The following is a 20382-nucleotide window of genomic DNA, read 5'->3' as shown; positions in this document are numbered from 1 at the left end:
ATAATTGTCATTTGTAATAAACATAAAATGTTATACTTTAGGGAAAAAAAAAAAAAAGGGTTATTTAATCCCTCCTTCCAACAGTCAGTTCAAACATGATGAAAGATACAGACTTCCATCTTTTAAATTCCATTGTTCTTTCAGCACAGGGACAATGTGATCCATAAAACAGGGTTAAAGCATTCTACCTACACTCTTTCTCCAACTATGTAATAAGCTCTGTTTATTCGCTGTTAAATGTCTGCCACAATATTTCAATTCAAAGACAAGAGAACAATTTATTTTTGCTGCTGCTAATAATGTCATTATGAACTAGGCCTTTTCCCAGGCAGACAAGACCACCACCCCAGCAATTGTAAGCTGACTCCTAATAAGAACCATTTCTTCACAATTACTAACTAGAAATTTGAAGCTGAATTAATTTGCTCATTATTGTATTACTGGTCTTTCAAAACCTCCTCAAAATGAGGAAGAAAGGCAGAAATCACACTGCATCAGATTAAAATCTGACTACACTGGATGACAACACACATTGAATTACTTTTAACTCAAAAGCTTCTGACTGTTTACATGAGCCAAAACTCAAAATATGAATTTTACTATTCCTTGGTGTTAAGAGGAGCTTCACAGAAAAATGAATACACACCACTGGATCAATATGCAACATTAATTTCAAGCACTATTATATTAATATGCAATTGCTATTAAAGTTAATATGAAAACTTTTTTTTACCATATAGTCTGAAGAAGCAATGAATTCCACGGTAGAATTTTGCACCTCTGGCCGTTTGTGAGGCTCTCCATAAGACCGTGTCAGAGGATTATACATAAATTCTTCAGGAACTATTTAAAAAAAAATCGCCCCCAAATACAGATGATATTTTTGTCAGAAAATAAAAACCATTATTGCAGCTAAATGCAAAGTAATGTGGACACACTTCAATTATTGCAGCAGCAAAAAATTCACATTAAGGATACATAAAAAAAAGGAACATTTCAAATATCTCAAGCATATCTTTAACATCAAAATTCAGTTACTGGAAAGGTTTATTTTAAACAACAGATCCCCAACTATAAAAGAGCAATGCAAGTAGAGCATTTCACAATAAGAAGCAATCTGTATTGTTTCTCAGAACCTCTGGCCTGGATTGTAGCTGTCATCATGTTTCTATTTGCATATTGCAACAGCAGTCAGGGGCATTAGTTGATTTCATTAGACAAGTAATCAGCATTATAATTTCTTCATCTTCCCAAAGATTGCAAAACAATCTTTTGCTTCAAGAAAAAGCACAATACATCTGACTTAAGATCTTTTTCAAAATCTCTAGACCATAAGGACATTGTCACTGTAGTCATGTTTTAATCTAAAATATCCCATGGACTGATACAATGCAAATACTTGCAAGAGATTCTCTAAATGCAAGCATTTCCTGCTACAGTCACTTACCATCATTAACTCTGTAGCACAGGTTGCATTTCCACCGCCTTTGATCAATGAAAGAAACAAAAGGGTTGATGTAAGTCCTGCAGGATCTGCATCTCACTATTGTGCTTGATGTTATTACTGGTAATTGCTAAAAAGGAAACAATGAAAAGCTGTCACAAAGGAATGTAATATACTTTATGGAAAACATCTCTGTGCAGTAGAGTTCATAAAAGCTTCGTAAGACTACATTTTCTATCATCTTTCCTTTTAGCTGTTTAGTTCAATTTCATAGAGTAATTATGATGTCTATTAAAAACAATCTCCCCCTCAATACCAAAAAAACCCCATTTAATTACTGTCTTAATATAATCTCAAAATCAAAGATGTAGTAAGATCTTAAATGAAATTCTTCAAATTACAGCTACTATGGCAAAAGAAATTATGAAAGGAGAACATTTGAGTGAAAATATGAAATATGATGGACAGCAAACCTTACCCAAAGAACACACATTTAATAAAAAGAAGTTAAACCAGACAGTTATTCACATTTTTAAATAAATGGTAATAAATCAGATTGAGAGGAGTTGCTTAACAATTATGAATATAGCTTCAATCTTATATTGTGCTTATGTTCTATTGACAGCAAATATCAGGCCAGTCTCACATTCAAACTGAGCACCTCTCTGTAGGAGAGCTCTGTAAACACCTTTCCAAGATGTATCTGACAGTTGTGAGCTCAAAATACAGTGGCAATTCTTCAGAGAACTACAGGCAAGCAAAGATTTTCAACAGCAAAAAAAGAAACTTGAAGGGCTTCTCCCTTATGCATTTCAATCAAGTAGCAATTTCAAGGCTTTTTTGCTCTCCTCCTCTCTAAGTCACAGACAATTTTTGGGTACTTCTGTTAAACTTAGGACTTGGAGTTCAATATATTTTATTGTTTGAATGAAAATAGAATAAATGCATATATAAAACAAACACAAACACACAAAAATAAGGTACTTTACCGTTAGGTCCCTGAAGGGATGCAGCAACAAACCCAAAGGAAGCTTAGCTTTGTTTAACAAAGCCTGTGTCTGTGGAATATTTGTCAATGTACATCGAAATGAGCTCAAAGGAAATAGAAACATTATGTTAAAAATGGAATTTTAAAAGATGTTGAAAGCATTCACACATCAGGTGTGTTAACATCTGATTTTAAAGAACTTCTAAATTTAAGAAATTCTATGTTTTACAAAGATTATTTTATTCAAACAAAGCAAAAAGATTTTTAAAAAGGCTTCATAAAGAAAGAAACAAACAAAAAATACTCCTCTGCTCCACAGTGTAGTAGTTCAGCAATGCAAGTATACCAAAACTAACTTGCAATTAAGAGACAAAACTGCTTTGATACAACAAACACTCAATGAAAACGATATATTTTTCTGTTCATTACAAAGATTTTTCCAGTGAACCAATAGAGTATTTAACTAGTTCTCAGAATGTCATATTTATATAAGAAAACAGTAGAAAAGGATCCCAAATACTGAGTCAAACCCTATTGTTTGTGTAACATGAAGGGACACTAAAAAAGCCCAATGCACAAATAGTGCTGTCCAAAGTGTTCCACATGTAAGAAAGATTTCCAGGCCTTCAGTTTTCTGATTTCTGTTTTCTGGTGGGACCATGCACTGTCACTACAGCAATAAGGATGCTGACTCACTGGGGCAATGAAGAATATTTATTTTGGAATTATAGATAAAATCTTTGGGGAATAGCACTTTCCATTGTACTTAGCTGCACTTGACTTGGGATAGTTGGTAATACTACTTTATGTTATTAGAGGTAAAAAGATATGTGATTGCAGAATTACCATAGTAAAATAAACTTATAAATTGTTAAGTGTATTTAGGCATAATCGTAATACTTTTGAGAAAAAAATACTATGCAATATTACAAAATATTCTATGAAACATATCGTGCAACATTAAGGTGTTTAATGAAATACTTTTTTTTTTAAATGGATCAAACAAGGTGAAGATATAGAACAATTATTAAAATACTAAGAAACTCACTACACTCACTGCATATACTCACTCTGATTAATATACTAAGAAACTCACTACACTCACTGATAGCAGGACAGTTACAATATTTGTGCAATGATTCAGAGGATAAACTCATTTTCAGTTAAAAGGGGTTTTATGAACTCATCACTTAGATTTAATGTTAGGAGTCAGTTTAGACACTTTTTGACATTTTAAATAATTATTGCCCACTAAAAAATATAAGACACTGTCCCAGAGCCAGTAAACTTACTCTGGACTGCAGTTTAATTTCCTAAGATCAGAATTCAAGTTAGGCACAGGTGCTGGAACTGAAGACACTGGTAAAATATTTCTATCATGAGTAAGGTTTACTGGTCTCAAGCTTTCTGGCTGCTGAGAATGCTGTAGACTCAATCCTCCTAAGGAAGAGGACAGCTGGTTCACACCTGGATATTGCTGAAAAGGTAAGAGCATGACAAAAAGGTAAACACACAATCATGTTTAAATAACAACCTTCAATCTTCTTGCAGTGCCCTCCCTTCCAAACACATATTAAAAATGATACAGTAGCAATTAGTAACAAACCCAAACTAACAAAAGACTATTGTACTGTAGAAATTTCAAAATGCTATCACAAATGTGACACACCTTCCAAATGTGTATCATAGGACAAAATTCAAATTTATTACACAAATCAACACTGGAAGTCACACATAATCCTTCAATCTCTCCAGGCATAAGAAAACAAGCTACTAAAAATGCTGACACAATTTCTCTCCCACTCTCCTCTGCAATTTAACTTTTGTTACTATCAACTCTTCTAAGTTACAGACAATGTCTTTAAATATTTTTTTGTAAATTAAAACAAAACACCATGGAAGAGGAGAAAAGGTTATGTTGGAAGGTACCTTTGAGGTCTGGTAGTCTAACCCCTTGCTCAAGCAAGGCTAACTTAAAGGTTAGTTTAGGTTGCTCATATAGATTCATCCAGCTACGTTTTGAAAATATCTAAGGATTGACAATTTCACAGCACCATCTGTTCTAGTGCTTCCCCACTCCCATCCTGAAGAATTTTCTCTTTATATGTCTAACCAGACTTCACTTGAAGGAATTGCTATTCTTTTACTGTGTGCTCCTGAAAAGAGCCTAACTTCACCTCACATTATAGTAAAGATGAAGCCAACCCTTTCAATTAAAAAAAATAAATTAAATGAGACATTTCTTCCAAATCACATTTTACATTATGCCTGTGACAGTTTAAAGCATTATTGGATGTTATATGCACTAAGGAATTTTGATCACCTACCACAGCAGTTTCACTATCTTTGCCAGCTGGCCCTTATTCCAGAGAGCAGAATTTGTGTACCACTACATTCCTTTTTCTAGACCCCTTCACAGACACATTTCTCTGCACTTCTTCAGCATTTGTGTCTTGCCTCAGTATCTGGCTCTTCTTCTGCCACTGTTCTCAGGGGATTCACATATACAACAAGAATCAGATGATTGTACACAATTTCTCGAGTATTTGGAGCTATCTTTACGAGGAAAACAGAGCAGATGCAGGCAGCCACCTCCACTACACATGGCCAGCACAAGCTCTACAGAGCTCTTTTATCTGGACCCTATGCCATACCTTGCTCATAAGGTCATTTAATGCTTGAGATCACAGCCTACAGCAATGCTCTGATATATGCTGATCAAGTACTTCCTTATGCTTCTTCACGGTTTCCTATCAATACAGTTCAGCTCCTTCAAACATCAAACCTTAACACTGTGGAGGTTGCTAGTAACTGGTGAAGCAAACTTGTTAAGCCTAACTACTTGGAGGCACACTTAAAACATTCATTCAAAAGCCTTCCAGTAAGTTTAGAAGTAGAGCTATGACATCAGTATTATACCTAACATTTATTGTCTCAGAAATTATAAATATATTAAATATAAAAATAAAGGGGAAATATATCACACAGAAAAGGGGTTTCTAAGAATTTACTTCATGAAGTAATTTTAAAATAAAAAATACAAGCCTGTGGATAGTGATGAAAACCAGGATGATGTCCTGGATTACTGGGCTGCACAGGAGTAGGTGGTGTTGCATTTTGGTAGCCTGGCTGCAGTGCTGGATATCCATAACCAAAGGGCTTAGAAGCTTTTGATGTTTGGAGGACTGATGGAGAAGGAACTGGGCTGCTGGTCACAGAATGTGTCTCTGGAAAGACAAAAGAAATGCCACAAGTATTGAATATACTTATTATTTCCTTCGTAATTTAAATGTAAACTCCTATATGCCTCAAAACAACTTTTTTTTTCATTATCTATCAAGTTATTTTTCTGCACTGAAAAAATAAATTAAAAAGGAAGATTACTCCAAGAATAGTGACAAAGACAGTGTGTATGGAAAGGTGACCAGAGACTTACGTAACTACAAACAAAATGTTACTTTACAAAAAGAGGCCACTTGAAAAAAAAAAATCATTTGAATTGAATAAAAATAGAATCACATTTTATTCCAATATATACATTTGATATTAACAAAAAATGAGACCATTCATGCTTAGTCTCCTCTCTACCACTTCTGAAAACTGTCATAACATGACTAAAATCATTCTGTGATTCTACAATTACTTCATGAAAAGCCGTGCCTAGAGTTAAAGAATAGTTCTGTTGGCTTAGCCTTATGTTTTGACAGTATTCATAAATGGTACAGGAGAAACTAAGCATGGTCTCTTCTGAAGTTTCAACCTGATGCAAGTTTCTCTTATATATGCCTGCAGCACAGTTTAGTTCTACTATTTTTAACGGTCAAACTGAAAGTAAGACATAGACCTAAATTCACAATGAACTTAACAGCTGTAAAGAGATGTAACTACACTTAAGAAATGTCTACAAATGTGAGCTAAGTTTCAGAAGAATTTAAGCTTGGTGAAGTCAACTGGGAAAAGTGCAAGCAAAGTGTTATGAACGAATTCCCAGTGGGTATGAGTGCTCTAAAAGCTGCCCGTGTTTGCTGCTGTGGCCCTGGGATGTGGCAGGACTACATCTCTAGAACACCAGCTGCCAGGCAGCCACAGTCACGCTGTGCGGTCCTGACAGGCGCAGCTGCTGCTGACGAGAACAACGGCCGGGCTCCGAACAGAGTAAATGGGGAGCACTGGAACCCCCCAGCAATTCCCAGGGATGGGAAAACCCCGGTCAGGAGGGGTTGTGCCATCCCTGTCCTGGGCCCCATAGAGAGACAGCCGCTCCATCCCCCCAGAGGAAAATGCAGCTACCCATTAGCATATTAAAAGTTTCTGGTTGCTCAAAATGCAACCCCTTCCTCCCATCAATTCGTGCCGTCACCCAGCCTTTTAGAAAGATGGGGTTTTTCTTTTTTGCAGAGAACCCCATAGCTGGGGTGATGCTGCTGTTCCTAGGGAGCCGCTGACCCCCCCTCCCGGCTAGGCTAGATGTAGCCCCACACCCCAGCAAGTTTGAGGATGAAGGGAAGCTGCCCTGTGGCATTCTCCTACCTCATTAAAATCTGAAAAGGAGCGGCTCCTGTCTAGATAGCCCTGACACTGTTCACTGTAACTACCTCCTTCAGCAGGGATACCCTCTGCTTCGACCAGGACAAATGCATATGCATTTGTATATGCAAATAAAACCGACCCTGTAAATCCTGGGAGGGCTTTTTTGAGAGGAACTGCACCCCAAGATGGGAAGCTAGATGCATCAGAGGAGAATTAGATAGTGCCCTGGCCGAGGAAGGAGTGGACCCACCCCCTGGCCTGGTGTGAAGACTCACCATGACCTCTGAGGAGTCTGAATGGAATGGGAGAGGACCAGCTCAAGTGACTCAGACAGAGAGTGGGAAACTCTTGAGGTTTTTCCCTGAAGGTAAAGAGCTGACTCTGCACTCCAGTGACAGACCTCCACCACTGCTTTCTGATGGTTGACCAGAGAGAGCTTCTAGCTGTTCCCATAGGAACAAGGACTCGGCATCTACTGTTTGCAGTAGAATGATGAACTGGGACAGCACCTGCTCCTTCTGATTGCTACAGCAGCGTGAAAAACTCCTGTTGGACCCTACCATCCAGCTGATGACTTTAATAAAGAGCTGATCACTTTAATAAAGAGCTGAATATTAATAAAGGCATATGGCCGGTTCTTTTCAAAAGGAAAAAAACTCTTAAGAAACCAGCTGCCAAGAAACTATGTTTGGCATGAACACTCCATGAGCGGAGAAAACCCAAATAAAACAATAAAAAACTGCAACAGATTTAAGAAATCTAATGTCGATTCTGTTTATCTTATAAAAAAAAAAAAAAAAAGAAGGAACAAGTTATCTTTAGAATATGCCTTCAGCAGAACCAAAATGGTTAGTTACTAGGCCAGAGGTTAGAATTTGTAGGCCTGCTAGACTATATGTGGTTACAATATCAGCTTTGAGAGAGATCTCACTTTAATCAGGAACCCATCAAACTATGGCAAACTACTGTGACACTCCCAGGGGCCAGAACAAGGCAAAGGAGGCAGGAGGGTAGGCCCTCCAAATTAATCCAATTATTAATATAAAATACTGGGTAAAATACTTTGAATAGCATCTTTTCCACTTGCTCTCAATATGGCAGCTCTACAGATTTCAAGACCAAGGTAGCTGGTCAGTAGGCTTGTTTAGAACCAACCTGACAGTCCTGGTATTTTTAGAGCTATGAGTAAGCAAAACAGCAGCCATTTTCTTTAAATGAAGAAAGATAAAAGAAAATAACCTGATCCAAGCATCTCTGGGAGCTGATATTTTTGGTATCCCAAAACTTCTGTGATGTGTCAGAAACTATTATCAGCTCCTAATGTCAACAACTGTCCTGGTTTGAGGAGAAGTGAGTTTTTCAGGAAGCTGAGGTCAAACCAATCAGTGGTCAGGTTTGAATGTTGGCACCTTCGGTAGCCACTGAGGGGTTGGACACGCCTCTGAGGACACAAGGGGTTAAAAGCAAGGACTCCCAGAGGGACTTCCTCTTTCTGGCTCCCCTTTCAAGAGAGGAGCATCTTTTCCCTCTTCCCCTGCCCAGCTGACCAGGCTGGGTGGGGGAGGGGGGCCAGGTGGTCAGGCTGAGGTAGGCCCGGGACCCAGGGGGGGGAGAGAGAACAGGACTGGAGCTGGGCCAGCCCCATCCAGGATGGAGGGGTGGAGAACTTTGGAGGTGCCTTCCGTCCCCCTGTCCCCTCCCCCTCCCCCTCCCCTCAGCCCGTCTCCTCCCCCCCAGGGAGAAGGTGCTGAGCTGCTGGAGCCGTGTGGGAGTTGCCGGAGCCTGCGAGTGCCTGAGCCTGTGGCCTTGCTGGGAGATAGAAGCTTTTAACTCTTTCTGAGGCAGAGGAAAACTATTCCCAGACATTGATTCTCGTGGCTGGTGGTTTCAGAAGAGAGAGGGACAGCCTGGGACCAAGATGATAAAGGATGATGAAAAGGACCCCCCTCAATGGCAGAGAGGAAGAGGAGTGGCTTTTGGGCTGGACTTTTCTTGCGTAATGTTAGCCATAGACGGACCCTGAACTCTCCTGAACATAAATAATACTGTATTTGGGTGGATGCACTTGGCTCAAAACCAAAGACTTTGTGGCCTATTCTTGGAACCCTCGGCCCCAGGGGTAAATGTGGGGGGGACTGCTAGTCCCAATATGAGAAGATGGCTGGTTTTTGGTACTTGTCCAAACATCCTTAAAAGAGCCCTTTATGCGGTTTTGGTCCATGGACGGTGGTGAGAGCACTGGACATGGAAAGGAGAGTGTCACCATGGCAGACTTCTCCGGGTGGTGACATGGGTGACATGGGAACACGGGAGGGTGGACCTGTGTTTCCTGTGGGGGGTCTGTGGTGCGAGAGAGACTCCTCTCTCCCTGGATGGATTGAAGATTGTTTTTTTTAAGGGATGATGACTTTGATGGGGAACCCAGGGTTGTGGAAGGTTTAAGCAAGTAAGATGAGGGTAATGTGCAAGTGTTAACCGTTCGAGCATGTAAGGGATGGAAATTGGGGGAGGAGAAGAAATGTTCTGGGAGGTTTTCATTTCTGTTTCTGGGTGTTTGGGTTTTCTTTTCTATTGTCTGTTGTTATGTAGTTTAATAAAGTTGTCCTTCTATTTCAAGTTTTGGGCCTGCTCTGCTCTGTTCTTGACCACATCTCACAGTAGCTCATTAGGAAAAGCATACACTCATGGGTGCACTGGCATTTGGCCAGTGCCAACCCATGACAACAACACAATCAGGCATACAGTATAATCTAGAAAAAAAGATGCTGCTTTCACACTTAGCAGATTTTCAGCACTACCCTCAATACTACAATGGAAAGTATGACTTAGGATTCAGGGAAGTTTTATTAAATGGTTATATGAACTTCAGTGTTAAAACTGTGAGAAATTATTTAAAAAGGCATGTATGTTTCCTCTGATGATTTCTCCTGTTCCTTTCATAGGCACTGCCTTTCATCTACTTGTTAATTAACAATAAACAACACCAGAAACAATAAAAAAACACATTCACGTACCTAAATAAATAATTCAAAACAAACTGATTACCTGGATAGCCACCTCCTTCCAGGGCATCATAATTGTTCAGAACAGGAGAGGCACTGCTTGTAGTAGAGGAACTATCAAGTGCTGGGGGAGGAAAATAGTTTAATTTTAGGGACATCAGAGATAGCAATCTTTTGGCAAATAAGAGACAGATTTTGTTTCTAAAACCTTTGATAAGAAACTGTCAAGAAAGATCCTGGGAAAAAACCCCACCACTTCAGCCCTAAGACTTGGAAACTATTACCACTGTAAAGAGGAGAGGGAGGAAGTATAATCAGCATGATACTAAAAACAAACAAGCACATGCTCAACAAACAGCAAGAGAGATCAATGGGAAAAAGACAAAAACAATGAAAAACATTGTTTCTTGAAATAAAAAATATTTTTCTGTAAAACCAAAAGTTCTTTCTAGACTATATCAACTGAGGCCATGCCCATTTTATAAACAGTCCATTCATGACTTTCTTCACAACTGCAAGCAACAGAGGATTCTCACCATCTTCAGAGTGATTATCCACCATTCCCACCTTCAAGTCAAACTGACAACTATTTAATTCTTCCCTCCTTTCTGTACCCTTCTAATTCACAGCTAGCTTTCCTTTCAGTCTAAAGATTCTATTTTCCATTATCATTGACATGCTGTCTGAACTTCAGTCGGTATAAACAATTACTCTTGGCTCAGCCTAAAGTAGCTAAGTAAAAACTAACTATGTAAAAATAAGTACCAAAAGTAACTAGGCAGATACAAACAAGCACAACAAGCACAAACAGAGTTGTTAGGACTGAAGAAAATCGATTGCTTTATTTTTAGTTCAACCTATGCACAGATCTTGAATATCTTATTGTAAAACATCTGGCAAACAAAGAATTATTTTAAAACATCTCTTCCAGTGTGATTTCACACATTTATTTCCAAAGAAAAAAGGGCCAAGAAGATTAAAGGTATCTTCTCTTTAGAACACACCATGCCATGAAGTGTGATAGAAAGTGTCTATTTAAGAATTAAGAAAAAAATTAAAATTGTATATATAATTTTTGTAAAGATTCACTGATACTGTTCTACTCAGAAGGATCAACCATGATCACACATCCCATTGCAAAGCCGAAAGTATTTCAAGGGAGAACTTCAATGGTGGAACATTTGAGACTTCCAAGTAAAGAGACTCCTGCATATGAAAACATAACATCACTGACATCTGGGACGTAGAAATACCATGTCACCATCCTGACAGTATAGATAATTCTTGCACATTTTGCCCTAAAGCATTCAACTAAGAAATAGAAAAGCTATTAAAAAATCCATAAGACTAACAATAATATATTATTTAAAGAAAAATTTAATTCTGTGACATTCATACAATCTTAGATTTAGATTTTCACTGTAAATTTTCTTGTTTTCACTTCTGGAGGTTACAAAAGAACATAACTGCAAGACTTTTTTTCTATTCTAGAAGCTGAAGGAAACAAGATTCATGACCTTTATTACCTTGATCAGGATTAGGGCTTTTAAAGCTTTGCCAAGTCTTACTACAGAAAAGTCAAAATATACTTTTGTTAGGTCAACTAAACAATTGAGAAGTTACACAAAGAGAAGCAACCAGATTTCCAACACCTATTCTTCATAAAACCACTGTGACAGTCTGAGACAGAAATTTGTCTACTGAAATCTGTTTAGGATTTGCATTAGCTCCTGTTGACAGGGCATAACATAGGATGCTGCTTATTAATCTGATGGCCTCCGTATTGAACCTGGGTGCCTTTTCACTCTTTTCCGTAAGATAAATTTAAATGCAATGATACCTCCGAAGCTACAGGTTTTAGTGAAGTACAGAACTTGAGAGAGAATGATGGTAGGGAGTATGAAACTTTGTTTAGGGAACAAAGTAAGGAGAGAGAAGTTACAACTGATAAAAAAACCAATCAACATAATTTGACAGAAACATTGGCATGCAAATCTAACACACTGTTCTTAATTATGACCTGGATGTCCTCATTGGTTTGTTCCCTTCTTCACAGAATTATCAGTACACTACACTATTTTCACAGTATTCTAGGTGATGATTTAATTATTTTATTAAAACTGGCACTGTTTTTTTTCCTGACAACAAGAATTATAAAACTAAAGAAAAAGCTGCAATAGTTTCCTATTCCCAATCAATACTAAAAGCCAGCAGTACAAGGTATGTGCTGTTACTTCCATCCGTCAACAAGGGTAGTAGTCTAATGTTTATCTCAAGAAGTTTTTATACTGTTACCACTCATGCAGCCAGTAAAGACTTTAGGTTCCAAAGGAAAAGGTTACCAAAACTGAAGAAACTAAACTGGTGAGAAACATTAAACTCACAAATCCAGGTCATTCTGACAAAACACAGGCAGAATCCTCGCAACCAAGTATGTAGCACTTCAGTCAGGACAAATCGCTTCTTAAAACAAAAATCAACAAACTTAAAGTTTTCTACAAAGCAAGCAGATTAAAACTGAGCCTATGTGCCTGACCATTGAGACATACACCTTTAGAAGGAGAAAAAAACCAGCACAGATTAATTTACTGTCCTAAAAAGCACACTTACAACCTCTCAGTGTTTACTACCTTAATTGTATGAGTTCCTTATGCATAAAATGATAAACAATGTAAACACTGTTAAATGTAATGATACAAATGGCATCTGCTTGCTTAACCTGAACAATTATCAGTCTAAGTTCTACTGGTAGTTATCTTCAGTTAAAACTCACTGCAAATCAAAATACTAAAAATATGGGAGTCTTGCAAGTTGTGAATATTACTTTGTTAGATTCATAAAACATCTGATATTAACATGACAAAAAAAGGACCTATTTGTTGGTCACTACTGAAGCCCTTTTTGTTTACTATAGCAGTAAAAGCTGGGAAATTTGAAGCTGAAGAGTCAGAGTGATGCTTTGTCTTAAAGGAAGAAAAAGTTTCAGGGGATGGAAATATGGAGAAAACCTTGAGTAGGAAGAGAACAAGATACTGGTGTAAAGCTAAAGCCAACCTGCTTCCTCATCCTCCTCATCCTCTTCCTCATCATCTGAACTTGATGACAAGGGAGCTGGTGCAGAGCTAGCTTGATTATTAAGATATTCACCATACTGCATGCCTGTGAAGTGGAAAGCACAAACATCAGAGTCAGACAGACAGGAAAGATGAGAAACGAAAGTCACAAATCATTGCATTAAACATGAGAGAAATCAGCTGTTCCAGAGAAAATCCCAGCATGCAACAAGTTAAATCTACAACCATAGAAGCAGCTTTTAGTGGGCTAGTTCAGCAAAGTATTCATAGCACATGGAAGTTAGCAGATAATTTTATGTGTCTATGTGCAAGTGTATCAGGAAATTAAACACACAGACTTCCTACATATCTTTTTTAATACTAGTTTGTCCAGTGGAGTACTTTCATAAATTAATAGACAGAAATAAAGGGGTTATTTACACATAAATTCAAATTATGTTATGAAAATGTTTAGTATTAACTTTTGCTTTTGCTCCTTTTAAGACAAGAATAATTCATGTTGGAATTCTGTCAGAAATGAATGGAATATATTGCTGTTGCTACATGCAAGAGTACAAACAGGTATACAGAGTGCACAACACAGTGAAATTAAACCTAGGTAAACATGAAAATTTGGATTGTGTTTACACGAGTGCCTAAATTCAGGCTTATAAGCACATGATTACACCATGTACTTCTAGTATCTGGTGGCAATGCACCGTTACTGCTGTCATCTCCACAGCACAACCTATTAGGCTTTTTTTAGTTTTTTATTTGTTTGCTTTTATAATATCTACTCTAAACACACATGAGCAATACACAAAAGCAACACATAAACATACCATTTCAAAACAGAGTAAAGCATGCAGCAATGGCTTATAGTTAATTTCATACATTACTTGTTATTGATGCATGTTCAGCATCTTCAAGAAATCTTACATTTCTCTTTTGACAAGGCAGGGCTAGTGTGAAAAATAGGGTTATTTAATTCATGTTCTATGGATAATTATAAACTGGAAACTGTAATATACTGTATAAATGTATGATAGATGTGTACGTGCTCCACCCGCGTGCCTCACAGATTCCCGTGGAGCACTTCTCCTGATCTTCCCGGTCCAGAAATAGAAGGTGAAAAATACAAGGCAAAAACGCTGTCAGAAGAAGACAATGAACATCGACCAACCTACACCCCGACTAGTGCAACAAGCCATCCACGAAATCACCTCAAAGCAAGGACTGACTCTGGTCATTAGCACTTGAATACGGATCGAGGGACTCTTTCAGGGCTTAATGTAAACACTCTTAATTGCCGGTGCTTAACAGAAACTATGGGGAAGGTATTTAAACTGAGTCCCTAAGCGGGCAAATTCGTGTACCCTGCAAGAGACAGCATACTGCCAATCACTGTGTGTCTCAGGGTCACCCTTGGCTATTTTCCCAGGAAAAACTCTGTCAAGTAGGTATCGCTGTTTGTGGGGGTTTTTGTTGCTTAAAATTCTGTGATTTCATTCCAAATTTTGTGATTTGAATTTTTAATAAACCAAATTATTGAATTTGGAAATAAATTGTCCTGGCGTTTATAACAGCTAGCAAGGATTTTAAATATGCTTTTAGTCAGGCAGTGACGTCCTACATAAATGCAAGCGATCACTGTTTCTCTCTTATCAATCTAATTGATTGGTATGGCAAGAAAATATCCCAGGTATTCAAAACTCTTCAAACATTTGGGAATTTGGAGTTCCTTCCCTCTGTAGAAGTACTGTGGCACCAATGAGTAGCATTCTTCATTTTAATACTATAAAGCATTACAGAAGTGTTATGTTATGTATAATCTGAAACTATCATGGTAACTAATAATATGCCCATCCATAAGTTCAATCAACTGTATCAACCTTTATTTTATTTAAAATATGGTCTATAAATACTGTTGGTTTCATGGCTTTTTCAAAAAGGGTTAGCAAATGAACCCAAGAGGAGCACTTTAATTTCACTTTAAAAACCCCAGACAGAATTAAGCTACTCAAATACTGGAAGTAAAAAGAAAACAAAACATAACTATATAACAACATTCTTGAGAAGGTAAACTTTCATGGAGAGACTGGTGCAAGAAAAGATGGGCATTATATTCCTTTATCTAGTGCATTAACGTCTGTACAATTCCAATCAAATTCCTCCATAATTCTAGTAACAACAATGAATGAAAAATCATCCCAAGTGCCACTGAATTGATTCCATGCTTCAGTTTTTCCATACTGCTAAAACACAGGGCTAATTTGAGTAATTTCTAGTCCCATCTTTAATAAATTCACTGGATCCACTTAGGAAGGAGAATCCAAGAAAATCCTTATCTGTGCAAGAACAGACTAGAGCGAACAGACTAAAAGACTATGTCTTTTCTCAGGCCGGGGAGAACTACTGAGGAGTAAAACAGAACAGCTGTGTTATTGTGAAAGAGAGGGAAAAAAAACTACCTTAAAATAATTAACATGCAAGTAAATGGGAAAAAAGTCAGGATGACAGGAAGGGCTGCACTGTAACAGCAAGAACCAAAGTAAAAGTAGATGTGAGAGTGTAAAGACATCATGTACATGGATAAGAAGAAAGAAAGGATAGCTACCTAGAAAGTGCATGCCAATGCAAAAATTCCAAGCATGTACAGATGAGAGACAAGGACTCGATTACTCATTACTGGTCACATGCAGTAAGGATGCAGATATTCAGAAAGAATATGGAAGAAAAGAGATTAAAAAAATGTGCTAGCAACATAGAAGTTTAGGAATCATGAATTATGTCACTATGAATGCTGTGAAGACTGGGCTGGTTTGATTCTTACCAGCCTTATGAGTTTGCATAGATTTATTTTCATTGACAACAGTACTACAGATTCCTGCCTTAAAGACTATGCTATGCTAGTACAACTGTCCAGCCAAAAAGAACCCTGAGAACAGATCTGGCTAAAAAGATAACATAGTTTAAGAAGTCAGTGTCAGGTGGTTGTCTCCCATTCTAGTTCACTGCCCAGCAATGCCAATAGTAGGCCAACACATGGGAGAAAGCAATTGAAGGCAGAAATGGGTGGCTGCAGACAGCAGTTCCAAGTGCCATCACGTGCCTAATCACATCTTCTGTTGTGACAACTCAGTTCTGCTTAGTATCTTTTACAGATTTGATAATGGTGTTAAAATCTCCCACTTAAAACTGCAAAAGCCGATTTTGAAATCGTTATTTTAGTCAGGTTATTCCATAAATCTGGCCTAAAATTCAACCACATAATTAAAATCATCACAAATTTCCTGGACTGGAAATTTTTAAACCCTGCAAGCAGTGTATTTGTGATATAATAATATTGCACTCTAAGGCTTTATCCCACTATAATTTACAGACACCTAGAAATGTAGGTAGCAGGACACAGAAGATAAATTGGGATGACAACACATTTGCCTGTGAAATAAACCAACTATTTAGGCATTTTAAATTCAATCACCCACACCATAAAAGCCTTTCAAACACAAAGTGCATATTAAATTTGTACAGATAGTTATGTAAGATTAAACAGGCTTTAATACATTTTAAGGGTTTTGTCCTGTTAGAAGATATCCAAGTAAACAATTGGACTTTTTAGTTTTTATAGGAATGCCCTAAGAGGAGCCTAAAACAATGAAATTCTCTTTAAAAATTAATTCAAACTTTTTTCAGAATTCTTTCATGTAGACAATTCTATAATTTCGAAAAATATTAAAAAAAAATCAAGTCCATCTGACCTCTGCAGGAGAAACATACTTGGAATTCTAAGCCAGACAAATATTCAGTACAATGGTAAAAGAATTTTAAAACCCCCGCCTGATCAGCGGAGGGATATCTGCGTTGGTGTTTGTGAAAGTAGCGCTTATACAGTTCCTGGAATGTGTGCCACGGGGAAGTACTGTGTGTGAGTTTTGTTTGTGTGGCTGGCAATGATATTTTAACCAGTGCGTTGTTAAGTGGAGAAGACAGTTGTGAGTGAATAAGCTGTTTATTTTGTGTGAAGGAACGAGTGGTGTGAAAGGTTTGAAATTACGCCCGGTATCACCTTGGTAACCGGCGGAAGGATCCAGGTTTTGTTGTCTTGCGCTGTGTCTTACCAGCCCCGCTCGACCCCAAAAGGTTTTTGTTTGTGGGGTCTTGCCTTGACTGTGAAGGAACATACTTGATTGCTTGTGAGGCTTTGAGATTGCCGGTGTGTGTGGAGTGGTATTTTAACTAGGAACTGGTGATTCCTGGTCACAGGGGAGTGCGGGACGGTGTGGGGCCGGGGTCGCCCCCCCGCTTCCCTCTTGCAGAGGGATTTGTGCTGTGTCCCCGCTTGAGCCCTTTGGCTTACGGCGAGACTTTGTTAAAATTTTTTTGGTTGAGTGTGTATGTTTGGGGATTGTTAACATCTGGCCGAAGCCAGATATTGGTTGGTATTCTGCAAGAGCCCCATCTATACTCTAATTACAGCTCGACGGGAATTGCATTGGGTTTTAACTGTACACTTGCTGCAGTATGTGTAAAACTGCTTGAAATTTTTGAGTGCATTTTTAGCTGCAATATAGCCAGTGCAAGGTATAACAGAGGACTTAGTTCGATAGCAATTTATAATCAGCAATTTAAGCAAGGAAGAGGGGACAAGTCTGTGTGTTGTCAATTTGTTTGACTGTGTTGTGTTGTTTCCTTTTAGATTAAAATAAAAAGGAGCTTTTCCCTTCCCGTGTGTGTGTGTGTGCATGTAAACCCTGCTTCATTCTTCAGTAAAAGTATATGCCCGGGAGCAGGAGATATAGGGAAGCCAGTGGAAATATTTAGGGTGAAGAGTGCCCAGTATATCTTTATACCAGAGGAATATTAAGGATGGGAGCAAGGGAAAGTCAAGAGATTCCTAAAGGCAGTCCTCTGGGATGTATTTTAACACATTGGAAAGAATTGGTGGGCTATGGGGGTACAGAAACCAAAAGAGAGCTTGTTAAGTTTTGTACACAGTGGTGTCCACTGTATAGGCTGGAAGAGGGGGTGAAGTGGCCAGCAAATGGTACTCTGCACCATGAAACTCTATTGCAGCTAATGCTCTTCCTACGCCGTGAACAAAAGTGGCAGGAAGTGGCTTATGCTGATATGCTTTTTACTCTTAGGGATCACCCTGAGTGGCAAAGGGATTGTGGAATGAGGCCACCATCTGATCCTTTAATATTGGCCCTTGAAAAGGACCATAAAGTTACTAAAGGGAAGCCCAAACAGTGTTGTAGCACCTGCTCAATAAATCAGAGGTGCACACATCCTGACAAGGTATACCAAGCAGAGGCACTGGAACAAGAGACAGAAGACATACTTAAACCACCCCCAAAAAGCAGGAAAGGAGGAGAGCAGTGGGGGATGCAGATTCAGAACCATCATTAACTCCAACCTCCTCCGCTTCATCTCTAGCTTCATCTTCCTTTGGAAGGACAGCAGCTGAGGTAGGGGTTTCTCCATCCACTCCTGAACCCAGGGAACCATCCAAATTTTATCCACCACTGCTTAGCAGTGACAGTGAGTGGGATGAACCTGAACCTCCCCCACCAGCTCCCAACCTTGCCCCACAAGGACCCATAGCATTAAGGACCTGAAAACAAACCAGAGAGGTCATACAAGCACCTCTAAGGCAAGCAATGACCTCTGATGGAGAAACAAAACTGATTAAGGTTCCCTTTTCCTCGATTGATTCAGAAATTTGGGAAAAGAGTGCTAAGGGCTATTGAAGTGATCCAATAGGGGTTGCTAAGAAAATGAAGTTTATGATTAAGCAGCATTTACCTGATTGGGCAGACCTCCAACTGCTGCTTGATGACCTAACAGAAACAGAGAAGCAATTAGTTTTGAAAGTAGCTAAGGATCTGGCCGAGGATGATTGTAGAACAACACAGGAAGATGTTAAGGATATATTTCCCCTCCAAGACCCAAAATGGGATCCTAATGAAGATGAGGAGTTGGGACGGTTAAAGAGATACCAGGAATTGATAGTAAAAGGGCTGGAAAGAGCAATCCCCAAAACCATAAACTGGTCAGCCTTATATGCTATCAAACAGGGCCCCACTCAAATATCTTCTGAATTTCTAGATCACCTGCGAGACGCAATGTGCCGACACACCACACCTGGATCCTGGATCTGATGAAGGGACGCAGCAATTAATAAATTTATTTTTAGGACAGTCTACAGGAGACATCAGGCGGAAGCTCCAGAAGATCCGGGGTCCAAACAACCGTAATTTAGAAGCTTTACTGGACGAGGCCTGGAGAGTTTTTAGTAATCGGGAAGAAGGATATAAACAAGGGATGAAGAAAGTAGTAGCAGTAGTAAAAGAAGGAGAAAAAGGAAAACGTGGGCAAGGTCCACTGAAACAGGGACCACCCCGACTGGGAAAAGATCAATGTGCATTTTGCAAAAAATTTGGTCACTGGAAAAACCAGTGTGTCCAGAACTAAAAAAGGGTGATGAACATAGAAAAGGTGGTCAGAAAGGGGAGAAAGGGATTGCTCATGTAAAAGAGGACTGAGGGGGACCGTAGGGCCCTACCCTAGAGTACCCTCTGGTTATAGTCAAACTGGGGAACAAAGAAACAAAGGTGAAATTTTTGATAGACACAGGGGCAACATTTTCAGTGCTGAATAAGGTCCTAGTACCTGTAACCAATGACTGTTATGCTAAAAGGGGCGAGTGGCCAATCTGAAAGAGCTTATTTTTGCAAGCCACTGAAGTATAAATTGGGTAAACAGTGAGGAATTCATCGATTTTTATACATGCCTAAAGCTCCGTCTGCACTTTTGGGCAGAGACCTGATAGAGCAGCTGGAGGCAAAAATAATATTTAAGAATGGGGACATTATTTTGGAGGTAAAAGATCAACAATATGTGGAACTGTTAAGTTTAATGATGAAAACCAAAGAAATCGAAGTTGCAAATGAAGAGGAAAATTTCAGGAAAGTAATAGATCAGGTATTTCCTGGAGTGTGGGCTTCTGATATACCAGGAAGGGCAAAGAATGCACTACCAGTGCAGATTAAACTTAAAGAAGGAGGACAGCCAGTAAGGGTTAAACAATACCCCGTAAAGAAAGAAGATAGAGAGGTGATTAGTCCAATTATTGAAAACTTTTTGAAGATAGGACTACTGAGGGAGTGTCAGTCTGATTTCAACACTCCTATTTTGCCAGTGAAGAAGCCTGATGGGTCATATAGGTTAGTACAAGATTTAAGAGCTGTTAACAAAGTAATGAGGACTTGTACCCAGTAGTTGCCAATCCTTACACCCTGTTAACCCGTTTAACACCTGAATTAACCTGGTTTACCGTTTTAGATTTGAAAGATGCTTTCT

At 38.7% G+C, this 20382-nt stretch overlaps 1 protein-coding gene across 6 annotated transcripts in view; it reads right to left on the bottom strand.

Annotated features, from left to right (window-relative positions):
- Window positions 1-20382, bottom strand: part of LOC134565186 (protein transport protein Sec24B-like) — a 65877-nt gene that overhangs the window by 21665 nt on the left and 23830 nt on the right. For 4 of the 6 annotated variants that reach the window (XR_010083803.1, XM_063424652.1, XM_063424649.1 and 1 more), the window contains 7 exons: window positions 13019-13123; window positions 10008-10088; window positions 5478-5659; window positions 3725-3909; window positions 2434-2536; window positions 1448-1574; window positions 734-843 (listed from right to left, as the gene is read on the bottom strand). Coding sequence is in view for 5 of the 6 variants with exons in the window: in XM_063424652.1 (XP_063280722.1) it covers window positions 734-843; window positions 1448-1574; window positions 2434-2536; window positions 3725-3909; window positions 5478-5659; window positions 10008-10088; window positions 13019-13123 (893 nt within the window). In the remaining variant the exon portion in view is untranslated. The remainder of the gene's footprint in view (window positions 1-733; window positions 844-1447; window positions 1575-2433; window positions 2537-3724; window positions 3910-5477; window positions 5660-10007; window positions 10089-13018; window positions 13124-20382) is intronic. The other 2 variants (XM_063424653.1, XM_063424651.1) reach the window with 1 other exon arrangement.

The sequence above is a fragment of the Prinia subflava genome (genome assembly GCF_021018805.1).
Source record: "Prinia subflava isolate CZ2003 ecotype Zambia chromosome W unlocalized genomic scaffold, Cam_Psub_1.2 scaffold_37_NEW, whole genome shotgun sequence".
NCBI classification, from domain to species: domain Eukaryota; kingdom Metazoa; phylum Chordata; class Aves; order Passeriformes; family Cisticolidae; genus Prinia; species Prinia subflava.
The sequence above is the reverse complement of the archived record's forward strand: the minus strand, read 5'-3'. Positions and strand labels throughout refer to the sequence as shown.